This window comes from Pithys albifrons, chromosome 4 (genome assembly GCF_047495875.1).
Source record: "Pithys albifrons albifrons isolate INPA30051 chromosome 4, PitAlb_v1, whole genome shotgun sequence".
NCBI classification, from domain to species: Eukaryota; Metazoa; Chordata; class Aves; order Passeriformes; family Thamnophilidae; genus Pithys; species Pithys albifrons.
Genome location: NC_092461.1, coordinates 54302388 through 54316981, shown reverse-complemented (window position 1 = coordinate 54316981; position 14594 = coordinate 54302388). Strand labels below are relative to the sequence as shown.

At 37.4% G+C, this 14594-nt stretch overlaps 1 protein-coding gene across 2 annotated transcripts; it reads left to right on the top strand.

Annotated features, from left to right (window-relative positions):
• Positions 1-880: 880 nt before the first annotated feature.
• Positions 881-14256, top strand: DECR1 (2,4-dienoyl-CoA reductase 1). Of its 2 annotated transcripts, none has more exons than XM_071554204.1 (10): positions 881-986; positions 2888-3090; positions 4021-4078; positions 4223-4309; positions 6706-6853; positions 9905-10004; positions 11271-11343; positions 13452-13598; positions 13902-13964; positions 14054-14256. In XM_071554204.1, the coding sequence occupies exons 1-10, from the start codon at positions 921-923 to the stop codon at positions 14111-14113; spliced, it is 1005 nt and encodes a 334-aa protein (XP_071410305.1). In that variant the 5' UTR covers positions 881-920; the 3' UTR covers positions 14114-14256. The 2 variants fall into 2 exon arrangements, with proteins under 2 accessions (XP_071410305.1, XP_071410306.1); XM_071554205.1 differs by having other exon boundaries at positions 912-953.
• Positions 14257-14594: the final 338 nt, after the last annotated feature.

Here is a 14594-nt window from a genome sequence, read left to right as displayed (position 1 = left end):
TTAATTAGGCCCCCATCACCAAACCTTTTACATATGTTGATTCTAATCTTATCTTTAAGCAACAGTTTGTTTTCTTCCTCAGGTTCTATTTACTTCACTAATCGCTTTAATTATTGTCCTGCTGTTCCTAGCAAGATCCCAATAGTTTCTGGGCCCCCACTATTGTTTCAAGTTACCTCACCACAGGCCCAGTTAAACCCCGTAAACCTTAGCATAACTACTTCCACAGTTAGATTTACAAATATATTTGTAACAACCTCATCCCAAATCAGGCCCTGTGTTACCCACCGTATTTGAAATCCCAACTACCAGACAGCTGTGCTGCCTCTTGTATGTATGGTCAGACTTGGCCGAATGAAGATTTGGGAAGGGCTCTCCCCACGTGGGTGTGCCCTTCCAGCCCGCGCAGTGGATTTTTGAGGTGAGGCACAGCGTGCACAGAACTGGCCCCACCGTTTAAGTCCTGAGGTCCATTTGCCACGGCCGAGCGAGCTTGGACAGTGACAGTGAAGTCCTCAGGACTGTTTACAGCACCCGGTACACTAAGCGGGGCTGACCCTGCTGAGCATCCGAGATCTGACGGGATGGGAAGGCAGGGAGGCATTGAACTGCCAGGGGACGGTCCGACGGTCCCCACTGAGACTCGAACTCAGGACCTTGGGATTCGGAGTCCGGAGTGCTCTCTATTACACCACGGGACTGCCCAAGCTTGAAACTATACAAAGGTCAATCAATGAACATACTTTCTTAAACACACGTTCAGCGCTTCCACACGTGTAGCACCCCGCCCAGGGGGGTCAGGCCGAGCCCCGAGCCTGGCGGGCCCGACCTCTACTGCGGCCCGGTCGGCTCCCGGCGCTCCGCGGCTCAGGCAGCGGCGGCGCCGCCCCCACGGCGCATGCGCAGAGCGCCGCGGGAGGATGGCGATGGCGGCGCGGCTGTGGCTGCGCGGGGTACGCAGCGGGAGCTGCTGCGGCGCCGGGCGGGTAAGGCGCTCCCTGCGCTGCTGGGGCGGCCGGGCGGCGCCTCGGGGGTGCCCCGCCGTCTGCTCCCCGGGTACCCCGGTGTACCGTCACAAGGCACGCCGGGTCCCTGCGGACGGTCCTGCCGCCGCCGCACGGACCCCGCTCACAGCCGCGGGGAGAGCTCTCTCGTTGTCGACCGGGCGGTGTCGAGGGGCGGCTCCGGCTGCAGGGCTTGGGGAGACAGCCAGGACACCCGCTGAGAGTGGGGACGCCCCTCAGTTCTCTTCAGCTCCCGGCCCTGTGCCGGAGCCCCCGGGACAGGCCGCCCGCCTGCCGCGCAGCTCCCGTGGCTCCCTTCAGTGCGGGCTGTGGGTCGCCCTTTGCCCCCAATACCAGAGCTATGCAGTACCATGTAGGTAACGTGGTTTGAATGTTGTGCAAGCAGTGGCGTGGTTGACTTCTAACCGCGGTGACCTTATTGCAGCCTTCCAGTGCCTGAAGGGAGCCTGCAAGAAATCTGGAGAAGGACTTTTTACGAGGGAAGGGATTCAAACTGCAACAGTAGGTTTAGATTAGATATGAACAGGTTACCAGGAAAAGTGGATGCCCCAGCTCTAGAAGTGTTCGAGGTCAGGTTGAATAGAGCTCTTGGGCAGCCTGGTCTAATGAGAGGTGTCTGCCTATTACAGGAGTTTTAGAACTAGATAATCTTTAATTTCCTTTCCAATCCAAACCATTCTGTGATTGCATGGGGGTTGCTGGAGGCCATTTCTAGTGAGTTCTCCCTGGGCACAGTGCTTGCTTTTGTGTTTCTGAGACTCTTTTCTGCAGTAATTGCATAATTCCACCTCCTGGGATGATGGTTGTTTTTTGATTTGTCTGTGATTTGGGTGTTTGTTGGGGAGTGGGGGATTGTTGTTTTTGTTTAAACAGTTTCCTGGCTTTTTTATATCTCTGTTTACACCTGAGGCTTAATTTAAAACCTCAGCCTTAAATAGTGGAATGATTAAATTGAGAGGATCCTGTCATAGAAGCCCCTTGTGCAAGCTAGTAATGAGACGATAGCAGTCTTATGAAAAGATTGCTGAATTATACCAGCTTCACTGGCTGCTGGATATCATTACAGTATTTTATTAGTCTTGGTGCAGACTTCTGCCTGCCCCTACTATGGCCTGTCTCCTAATCTTCCTCCCTGGAGCAGAAGAAAAGCTGCTTGCATGGTTTCTGTAGGTGAGCAGGACCAGTGGGCTGTGTCTGTCACGTAAGAGAGCACCTGATAAGGATGTCTCTGTACTGTGTAGGGATTATCTCCATATCCTGAAGGAAGAGAGAGTCCAATTGCATGATTTGCAGTGTCTACCTTCAGCTGAGGTTCTTTAGAGGGAGCTTTTCTCCTGAAGAGGGATGAGAAGGGGAGTAAGAAAGTCCCAAAAGAGAACCTTCACACTCTCGTTTCCTGGAGGCTTAGTGATATTCTGATACTCTGTCAAAGTATGCAAATATTCCTTTCATTGTAGAATTAAAAAAAAAATCGGTATTTTACAAACTTTACAGTTTTTTTAGTAGCAGGTCTGATCTGAAGAATTGTATTATTTCAGAAAAATGTGATGTTCTTCAGGTTTTCCTTTTTGTCTGCTTGTGTTCCTTAGAGTCACATTTGGTTTCCTTTTTTTATAGTTTTTGTGACAAGCTGTTGCACATAGCTGAAGAGTCCAAGTTCCAGAAAGAATCCCCAAAGTACACACACTTGATATAAATGCTGTAGAACTTACTGCACTGCTTTACTTTTGTGATAGTTCTAGCTTTAGTTCAAGCTTTACTTTCTAAATTTTGTTCTACACAGCATCCACAACTCGGATCTTGTGTAACAGTCCTGTATACAAAAAGGAATAAAAACATACCTTTCCTCTTTATTTTTTCAGTTTTTCAGCCGTGGGCCAAATGTGCTGCATCAAGACAGTGGTGCATCGCAAACTGCATTCTTTTCACCTCTTCAAAAAGTGATGTTGCCACCAAATACCTTCCAAGGGAAAGTGGCCTTTATAACTGGTGGAGGTACTGGGATTGGCAAAGGGATGACAACAGCTTTGTCCAGTTTAGGTGCCAAGTGTGTTATAGCAAGCCGGTAAATATTAATGAAAATGTTTTAGAGCTTTCATTTAGTACCGAATGCTGAACAGATCTGTTTTGTTCTTCATAAACTGGAAAAATTTATTCTATTTATTCTACTTGAGTGCATTTTCAAGTTTTAATGTCATATTTTAGATTCTAGAAACTTGCAGATCCATCTTCATATCTCTACTCTGTACAATTCAGTACGAAGAAGTAAACTAAACACATTTACATGATATGTCACAGCAAAATAAACAACCCTGAATATTAGATATAAATTCAGCTAAAGCCTTAAAGAGAACAGAAAATTGCAGTGGGCACAATTGAACATTTTTAATGTGTTATTATAGGTGTTCTTGATACAGATTTGAATTGCAATAAAGAATTAAAGCCATTCCTCTTCTGACTTAAACAAGAGCCTGGATTTTCCCTTGATGAAGATGATCTTTCTACAGCTCTTTTAAGTAGCACTGCAGTAAAGTCTAGAAAAACAACCTAATTTTTAATCAAAATAAACAGAAATGTTGTGACGTTCATCCAAACAGTGGTTTAGTTGGTTTTAAATCTCAATATATATGTCTCTTATTAGTGCTAGTAGAGTAGCAGCTAACACTGTGTATGGAGATTATCCATTATGAAAGAAAATATTTTTTCTAGCTTGTGACATGTAATTATCTTTAAATACTCTCTTACTGTAGTCACTTCTGAATTGCTTTGAAGTAGCACTAACCAGAAATTCTTGGATTTAAAGTTTTCTTTCAGGAGGTTAAGTGTCTAAACACAGTTTTAATCTTAAAGCTCAGTTTTCAGGGAAAATCAACGTGCATATGCACAAACACATTTTAAGTAATAGCTCATATTTGCTCAGAAAATAATAAGAATTTATTAATCTGAATGGTAATTGCATTAACTGAAATAAGGGATATTGTCTACTTATTTCTAGGAAGCTTGATGTTTTGAAAGCAACAGCAGAAGAAATTTCTTCTAAAACAGGGAATAAGGTAAATTTTTACAGAATTGTGAATATATTACTTATGGTGCTTTATGTGTTTATAGAATTGTTTTGCATTTATGTGCTTCTGTGGACTTGGTTTATGTGTGGCATAATTTTCCAGTCTTACAACTGCCTTTCCATTATTATATAGGTTCATGCCATCCAGTGTGATGTGAGAGATCCAGTTTCAGTTAAGAATGCTGTTGCCGAGGCAATCCAAGTGGCAGGACATCCTGATGTAAGTGTTCTAGGGAAAGGAAAGAACTTCTCTCTTTGTTACTGAGAATGCTCTGCGTAGTAGGTATGATGAAAATTACTATGACAGAGACACTATACAGAACAGTGGCAGTAGTTCAAGGTAAAGGTAACGTTCATAGTTAGACTGGACACTCTGTTCCTCTGGTTCTTAAAATACTTAGAGACCAGATAGACAAAACATTGCTATCCTTACTCTGCCGACTAACATTTTCTCATGTTCTTTTAACAGTAGGACAATTCTGATGGGATTCTTTGAATTGATTAAGTCAACAGAATATTGCCCTTAAATCTTTCTGAAAAGTGACCTGTGTTCACTGAATTACTCCTGTTGCTTATTAACAGAGTGTCTCATAGATTAGAAATGGAAGTCGTCATAAACATCTTCTTTGCTCCTTGCTTAGTTTATTTTAATACACATGAGAAGGGTTCGAACTTGAAGTCTAATTTCTTGTAAAATCAGGAATCAAGTCTTCAGTCAAGCTAAGCGTCCGTTTTTTAACAGTTGGGCAAAAAACAAAGAACTCTTTACATCAGACTGGGAGAAGAGTGATCTGATGGGGTCCAACAATGATAGGCACCGAATTTTTATTTGATTGTGAGATCACAACTTTCATCCTACTAGCTGATAGAAAGTATGGTGATGATGTTAACAGCATTGTAAAGGATAGTCAGATTTAAATCCGTTTACTGTAGATTTAAAATTGTTGTATGTATATTGTAGAACATTTGCATTCACCAGGAGCTTCCTGTAGATGTGGCAGAGAAACTACTAAGTATAGTAAAAAGTGGAGAAACTATTTCTTTCCTCTGTTATAACAGTTCTAGAAATAAGGCAGCTCACGGTCCTGATTTGTAGACAAGATACTACAGTTTTTATTTTGACTACTGCAAAATGCTGGTTTTGGCCAAAACATATCATGATCTCCAGTGTATTTTAAGTGTATGCAGAAAGAGAGGAGATTTCTTCCTTTATATTACCTTTTTAGTACACCAGTAGTTTACTTCCCATGACTATTTTACAAGCATTTCCTTTCTCTTTAATTTCACATATTCTCTGTGTTTAAGATATACTGCAGAGTAAATTGAATATTCAGTTCTTTTTGTCCAGTTTTTCTCTTAGTGGCAGACATAAGTTCATGAGTACTGCAAGCTGGACTTTAACTCCCTGCCACTGTGCATGTGAGGTGAGATCTCAAACATAGAAGTTAATGGCAGTACGATGGTCCTCCTAGCTTTGAGTTGTTCATTCTGTCCCCAAGACCATTACTCTCAATTAGAAAGCAATAATTCTTTGTCATGGATTATTTTGCAGTCCTGTATATCTCAAAGATCTTATGGTGCAGTCCCTTAGTTCCCATATTTGTTATTGTATCTTTGCTGTATTTATTCAGTAATTCAAGTAACCTCAATATCTTGAGATGTTTGGATTTTTTTTTGTTCATATTCCAGGAAGGCCTTTAAATTCTTTTTTTCTATCCATATGGGTAATTTACGACTCTTGTGTATTACTAGTTTTATATTCATGTAGTATGTGTCACACTCTGTTTTGTTACTGAAAATTCTAATATTTTCATTTAACCTGGAAGTTCTTCAGGACTTTGTTTTATGTGCAAACCTACATGAATTGAGGTGCATTCCTTAAGTAATACACCATTTTATTGCTTCAGCACATTACATTCCTAAATATGCAATGTCCAGCCACATAAATTTTGGTTTAAAAACTGCTTATGTGATGCTTAGTCCCCTTAAAAAAATGTTGTCCACTTACTGGCTAGGAGGGCTAAGCAGATGCTAAAGTCAAAGTATCCTCTGCCTAGTTAATGTTTATAGAATTGCAGCAAGGGAGAGGTGTACATCTATTCTGTGAAGGTTTTGTAGCAGTTGCTTGCAGTACACTGTATCATAATCTCATTGTCATGACCAATTTGATTTGCTGTTATGCAACAGTCAGCTAATCCAGACTTTAGTTGCCAGGTTGCCTGAACTTCTGCTTTTATTCCTATGTATCTGTTATATTAAATACATGTGACATTGGAACTTGGTGGGGACAAACTTTTCTGTTAGGATGCACTTGAGACACTATGGAAAATATCAACTTAAGTCACCCTCTACATTTACAGTTCCTCAGTACTAGACTAGTGACTACAGTAGTCTGGAAATACAGCTCATTTTCTGTTAATGATACATATCTATGCTGCAGATGTTAAAATTTCAGATGAATTATTTCCTCTCTCCTCCACAGCCCATACCTCATTTGATGAGGATGTTTTTACTTTCATACCTGGAAACACTAAAAAGTTGCTTGTAAATTTTTTTCTTTTGTCTGAGGAAAAGTTCTTTTTAGTTAACTCTCAAGTTTTCTTACATGTGTTTCAGGTTGTGATAAACAATGCAGCTGGAAACTTTATTTCTCCTTCTGAACGACTTTCTGCTAATGCATGGAGAACGATAACTGATATTGTGCTTAATGGTACTGCTTTTGTAACTCTGGAAATTGGAAAGGAGCTCATTAAAGCACAAAAAGGTATCTTCAGATAAGCATTGTGACATATCACTTGTTTTCCCTGCCTTACTATTATTACAGTAGTTGGAAAAGAAATACAGTTTTTAATGTTCTTCTAGAAAGGAACTTCACTTTCAGTGAAAGCTGTACTTAAGTATCACACAGTATATCTGGCCAACAATTATTTCATTGCGGCATCAGGCCTTACAATTGGACCCAGAGGCCATGAGGTTGAATATAAAGACGGGATTGCAGAGTTCTCGTTGTAAAACGTTTTTAAAATTAAAAAAAATAAGGCTTTTGTAAAACGAGTGCTGGTATTTCTTTTCAGTCTTCTCTGTCTGTGTTGAGCAGCTGAACATGGGACATTTATTTAAATGAACAGCAAGTCAGGATATCCCTTTGAATTTTCCTCCTACACTTAAATAAGTAAAATTTACAACTGTGCTATTTGAGTAATAGTACTAGAGAGTATTGCCTTTGAAATAATTAGAAAAATAATTTCAAACTTGAAATCAGTGTTAGATTTTATTTTCCCAGTTACAGTTCTTACTTCTAGACTACCTAAGAGTTTAATCCAATATCATAGCTGTACCTTAAAAATGTGACAGTTCTTTTATATACTATTTAGCCAAAGATTTACTTAACTCGATTATTGTCTTTAAGGGAAAGATAATATATGCCCTTCTATGTTATGTCATAGATTATATATAAATAACTGCTTTAATTTTATATTATTTTCCAGTTATAAATGGAAAAATTCTGTTTATTTTTTGATCAGAATGATATAATCTCAAATTCATTTTAAAGCAGTAGGTATATTATGGTTCTCCATGTGCCCTCACTTCTGAATCCTGTTTCCTGGGTACAACCAGTGTTGAAATAATCGTTTGTATTTGCACTGTATTTCTCTAATACCTGAATTAGCTGAATTTCTTCAAAACTTCTCTCAAAAAAGTACTCAATAAGTTTATACTATTTAATTATAACAATATAAAGGTAATGATATTTTCGTAGGTCTGTAACTGTTTTTGTTAGTATATCTTAGCAGCACATGAAAAAATAATTCCACCATTCTAATGCTGAAATTCCCACATTAAAAACCCATCCGCAACTCTGACTTACAATATAATTAGAGCAGATCATTTTAATAGTTTGCCTTATGACCTTCCAGGTGTATGAAGTGTCCCTATATAGTAATGTGAAATATGGCTTTGCTGTTGTTGAATGAAAAACTACTTTCCTTCCATCCTCAAATTTGGTAAAATTCAGAAGTCATTCACCTTCACATTGTCTCTCTTCTTTCACTTCTTAAGTTTCCAAAACATGTGAATTTATTTTGCTATTACTTGCATGCCTTCTTTTTAAGGGATTCCATCTGTAAGTAAGACTTTTTATTTAAGGCTTTCTTTAAGACATGTTTTTGCAAGTAAATCAAGTGTACCTTTTTGTCCTCTTATTCTCCACCTTAATTTTCTTTTCACTTGCTTGTTTCTGATGTGATGGTGGTGCTATCTTATGCAAATATTTTAGAGCAGTCTGTGAGAGTACTAAGAATCTGACAGTTTCTAAAACATTGACACATGTGGCATGACCTGCATTTAATCTAATGTAGTAATTAATAAACTTTTCTGCTTTTAGACTCCAAGTTTGTGCTGGTATTTAAAAGGTATTTTTATCTGCTAGTGTGTTACTTATTTTTACTAAATGGGAGAAGTTAATAGCCCAGTTATTGTCCATTTTATAAATATAGGCTTTACAAATAGAAGTTGAGTATGAATGAAAGTGTCCTTTAAACCTCAGAGCTGTAAATGTATCAGTTACTCTTGCTTCTGTATTAAGTTCACCTAACTCACCTCTACTCAACCTGTGTTTTACAAAATGTGTGGTTTGATTCTATGAAATGTATAATTTACAATCACCTCTAGATTTAGTGTTGTTCTGTGTTTTTTCGCCTGTGTTGATTTTTCTTTTGAAAGTCTCTTAATGTAGACTGTGTTTTTATAAGCAGGGACCATGTTTCTGGATATCTGCTGGCATTTCAATCAGTGATTGTTTATGATTCTCTTTAATTTCTCTCATGTAACTTAATGGTAATTTTTTACCCGAGTCTCTGCTTTACATACAATCTTACCAGTACTGTATATTGGTTTAGAAATATCCCCTGGGTAGCTATTCTAATGAAATTATTTTTAAAATACAGTAAGTAGAACAGTTATTTTAGTTACTGTGACATAAGAAGTGAACTGTCATTCTTTGTCCTCCATTTCCTAGTTACAGTAAGCTCCTGCTAGTCATTAACCAGACAGTTGGAATTTGCAAGTTTCTGTGAAAGAAAGATTAAATATACGCTTGTAGTTTCCATTATTTTCTAGAATGTTTTTTGCTGTATATGTTATAAAATACAGCATATAATAGAAAGTAGTCTTTTTATAACAGAGTTCTTGTGACAATAATGGAGAAAGTTATGCAGGTTAACTTCATAGTAGGCTCTACCGCAGAAAAAACTGCTGAAAATCTCTTTAAAAATTAATTATTTCCTGTATAAACTTTAATTCAAGCCCTCAACTGTGTCATTTTAAGATTATGCCAAACATAATGGTTAATGCTGATTTTTTTATTTCTTTTTTTCCCCACTCAGGAATTGATGAAGTTAGGGCAAAATGCCTGGTTACTGACAACTAGACTAGTGTAGCTTCTTAAAAAACACTGTAAGATCTCAGTCCTTCACTCCAGTTAGACTGATTTGTGCATTAAATTCCTTATCAGTAGAAGTGTGAGGGTTTAGATCTTTGGAGCCTAGTCAATAACTATTTACACTTACCTGGAACAACTCTTAACAGTCATTCAAAAGAGGGAACTGAAATAAAGAGGCTTGAAAACAAAAACTTCCAAGATTATATTGCTAAAATGTGTTTTCACAACCCAGAGTGAAATAGCATCCCTAACACTTGAGCTACAAACTTCTGTGCCACTAGTGGTGCTTTTGCCTTAAGTTCGGAGCTTTATCTTCATGTATTTTTTCATTTGTTTGGTGTGGGATTTTCTTTTAAACGTGTTTGCAACTTGTAGGAGCAGCATTCCTGGCTATTACAACCATTTATGCTGAGAGTGGTTCAGGATTTGTGTTGCCGAGTGCCTCTGCCAAAGCTGGTGTAGAAGCAATGAGCAAGTGAGTAATACAGCAATATACGTGTTCTGGCTTTCACATACTTGAGATATAGTAATTGGTTTATAAACGTGGAGCTAGTTGATAAAATCCTCCTATTCTGCTGTACCATGAGAGATCCTTCCAGGGTCCAGTATCTTAGCAGTATTTTCGTATGCTGAAAGCTTCTTACAAAATAAATTACTAACTGTTACTGTTATGATGGTTTTTATCACAAGGCCAGGATAAAGACAAGTAGAACTACTACTTTTGGCAATAGCAAAAAGTTCCAGTTCCAAAGTTCCAGTTTTAAAGAGTTTTTGTATTCAGTTTCTCTTGCATTCTCATAGGTGAACCAGCACTTAAGAGACTGTTATTAGGGGAACTGTTTGAGGTCTGTAGTGCCTTCCATGTTCTGTCTCAGGAAAAAATGTGATTGTATTTGGGTGCAGTATACTGTGGCCTCACCTCTGCTTAGTTTCATCAAGGAATTTGCTTCCTATCACTATTTTAAATTAAGATCTGCAGGTATCCTTAATTCAGAACAGTATCATGTAATGCATTCATGTTACTCAGCAAACAAATGGATTCCTCTCATTAACTTCAGACTAGTCCTTCATAGCACATAGATCTTCCTCTGCACTTTAGCAGAAGAAATTGAACAGTTTGGCAGCATTATAGTAGCTGGAATTCTTTATCTAGAAAAAAGTGAGGGTCCAAGTAGTGGTCTTGATTTCTATTCTATAGAGCTGTAACTGAAATGTTTACTTTTCAGAGACTATATGACTCATCTAATTGATTCACCGTGGTAAATCATCTACCCCAAATACTTGTTATGCAGAGAAAATACCATAAAGCAAAATTATTTAAGTGGTCTTATTTTAGAATGTATCTTCTGTTTTGTGTTATTTCAAAACATGTAAAGTGAGAGCTATGTTGAAAATGTTGGAATTGTATACTTGTGGGATAGTCTACATTTCCAGAGAAAGAAGGTGGCCTAACAGTTCTTTGTCAAGGAGTTTAGATGCTGAAATCATCTGTCCTTTGCAAGGGAGCAAGAATTGCTCCTTAATGCTGCTCTGTCTGTGATGCATCTATTGAGTCAATATTCCTCTGTTCATGAATGCATTGTTTTGGTTTTTTTCTTCTCTGACATGTTTTTGTTAAGAACAAGAAAAACCCTTAAGTAGAAAGACTTGTTTCAGGAAAGTTATAATGTTGATTTTTCTGAATAGCATTATTAAAATATTGTGTTTAAAATATTGATGCATTCTGTTAATGAATTTTTAGGTCTCTTGCGGCTGAATGGGGTAGATATGGCATGAGATTCAATGTGATTCAACCAGGTCCAATAAAAACAAAGGTACATAGCATGAAGTGAAACTCAGCCTGGAATATGCTTTGTAGTACCGACTTACCTTTTAAGATAGTCTAACCTTTTCTATAGCTGTTAAAGTATGATTTCCTTGGTAGTCAAGACTGTGCTGGAATATTGAACACACTTCCCATTCACATTTTTTGTACTTTTTGAACTTCTGAAACCTGCCAGTGCCTCTTCTGCTACAATTAATATAAACTCAGCTTTTTAAAGTGTATTAAAAAATTTATATATCAAAATACTTACTGATTCTTGCCTACTGTTTGTGCCTAGTTTGTAAAGTGAAGTGAACTTTTACACTTGTTGGAGTAAAGTGCCTGTTTCTGCCTGAACTCCTCTAATTTTTAAACAAAATATCCCATCAATTCCAAAATCTCAGAATCTCTTTTAGATATATGAGAACAGAATCTCACTAGTTTTGTTGAAAATCTCAAAACTAGAAAAACTAAGTTGGCAAGGAAATGAGAAACTTTGATGTGAGTGAAAAGGAGGACTGGAGAGTTCAAGGAAGTAAACCAGACCAGCTGGAACAGGAAGAATAAAGAAAGCAATCCTACAGGAGGAGAGAGGAGGATCCATTTCCCATTGAATCAAATCATTAGAATTATGAGCAGTAACAGATAATAATGGTGTCGCTACTACCTGTCAAATGTTTCACAGTTGGTTTTACTGTTGTTTTCGGGATAGGGGTGTAGAGCTGCTTTTTGTTTGTTTGTTTTCTTTTGTCTTTTGTCTTTTTTTTCCTTTTTCCCTCTCAGCAGTTTTAGATGCTGTAGTGTACAACTTGGTTATAACTCATTTGACTGTAAAGAAAAACGAGTGCAGAATCAGCAGGGTTATAGGAATGTTGAAATAACATTACAAGATCAGACCAAAAGTCCTCCAGGACATGCATGTTGTGGATTTTTAGGCAAGAGTAGAAGAAAAACATTGAATGACATTTTTTCTTTGTGTCGTCAGCCTCTCTTCATATTGTGGTTATCTTGGTAGATTCTGTTCTTCTGTTATTTTGTCTCATTCCTTTTTGAATCCATATAAATGTTTGGCATCCACTATATCACATAGTGAGATCTCTTTGGTTTATAGGTTCTCATAATTTTTGGCAAGTTAAGTGCTTTAAATGTCAATATTACTGTCTCTTGTGAATGTTTCTTATTTAAACAAATACTGTATAACACTTGAGGTACTGTGTGTTCTTAACAAAGTGCTGTATTTGTCATACTGCTTCCAAGTTAGAATTTCCCTGAAAGCATAAAAAGGCTTTACTTAAGAGAGCATATTGCAAAATCAAGGTTTTTCCTGCCTTAGAGACTTATCCATTTATTTAAAAAATACTGTTGTAAGCCAGGATGGGAAAAGAAAAAGGCATACAAGCTCAATAGGGTTAAGTTTATAAACTGGCTTTTAAAAACATGGCAATAGAAGACTTAAATGGCATGACTACAGCCATTATTATATAAATTACAGTGTACTTTAACTCTTAAGTAACAACATAAATGTTACAATTACATTTCTGATACTACATGAGGAGGTGGTTTCCTTGTGGAGGAGCCAGGAAGAACAATATAAACCCTTCTAATTCACATGCCTTTTCAGCTACTCAAATACTAAAACTTCCAGTGACTTACTTTAGTTGTACCAGTTGCTGCAGTTTAACTGAACTTGATTTTTTCTTTTCCATTTTACTTATTCTGTCATATATAATTTATTTCTGAGCACTTTCCTGCTCCTCTTCTCCCCTTCTTCCTCTCCCCTGTCCATGCAGCAGTTTTGAATCTTCCTTATTTCTTCAAATGTTTACCAAGAGTTTTTGAGAAAAAAAGATCATTAATCCCTTATGTTTTTCACGGATAGGAGGTGTGTGAGTATCCCAGAGGTGTTGATTTTCAGCTTATTGTCCTCAGTAAAACTGTATCAGTGCAACAGGGCTAAATTGTTTTCCCTACTCCCTACTTTTTTATGCTACTGACAAAGAGGGTGTAGACAGCTTACTCACAAACATTAACTTCCATATTGTGTGTGTGGAGTCAAAATTCTGTTAGATTTTATTTTCTGATGTAGTTATAGTCTTTAATGTTTCTCTTAATTCTCAGGGTGCTTTTAGTCGTCTTGACCCAACAGGTGCATTTGAGAAGAAAATGATTGAGAGGATTCCCTGTGGTCGTCTGGGAACTGTAGAAGAAATTGCAAATCTTGCTGCCTATTTCTGCAGTGACTATGCAAGCTGGGTTAATGGAGCAGTGAGTTTTGGTTGATCTTGTTTATACAATTAACCCGATGATGGTGTTGGTTTTGCTGATGTTTTTTAAAGCATTGCTTTCAGAAATGAAGAAAAACATCTTACTTTGAAATCCTTTTCAAGGGTTATTCACCTTTTAATTATAGTGCATGTTAGTACCTTTAAAAAAAACTTTTGAAAATAATTGAATTGATATTTTTGAGCATGGGGTTTGCTCACCCAAATCAGTAAAAATTAGTTTCATAGGAAGGGAAAACTACAGAAAACCCACTATTATTAAATACAGTGTTTATGCTTTTTCTAGGTTATTAGAATGGACGGTGGAGAATATGTTTCTATGGCAGGAGAATTCAATGATTTGAAAAGGGTAATTATTTCCTTTCTATTTTACATTTAGACACTCAGATATGTAATTATTATATGGAATTCCAAAAAAATGCTCTTTTCTTTTATTAGGTCACCAAAGAGCAGTGGGATATGATGGAAGCAATGATTAGAAAAACAAAAGGCTCTTAAGGTACATAACTGTATCGTGGAGGTTCTTGGAAGTGAACCACTACTTTTTCATTAATGTTTAGAAATAAACAATTGAGAAACAGCCTTCAAAATCTTTTGTATGCTACTTTTAATAAAATATTTTGAAATTGTTGTATTTTGAATATGGCATGTACATTTTTGACATATAAAATCTAATCTGTTGGCAACAGTGAACAGTTGGTACCTGAAATTTTACTGGTCTTTAGATTGTCTTGCACAGGCAGGGACTAGGGTCAGCCTTTTTGGTTTTTGATACCTCAGAGGATTTTTTTCTTCAGATAAATGCAAATGTCTCTTAATATTGTAATTCTAGTAGCATTTCAGCACTATCATAATTGAATGTAATTAAGTCCTAATCTTCACACTTCAATAAAAAGTCCTAAACCTGAAAATAAAATTTCAATTTATTAGCAGGACTACATATACTGAGATGGGATGGAACTCCTGTGGTTACTTATAA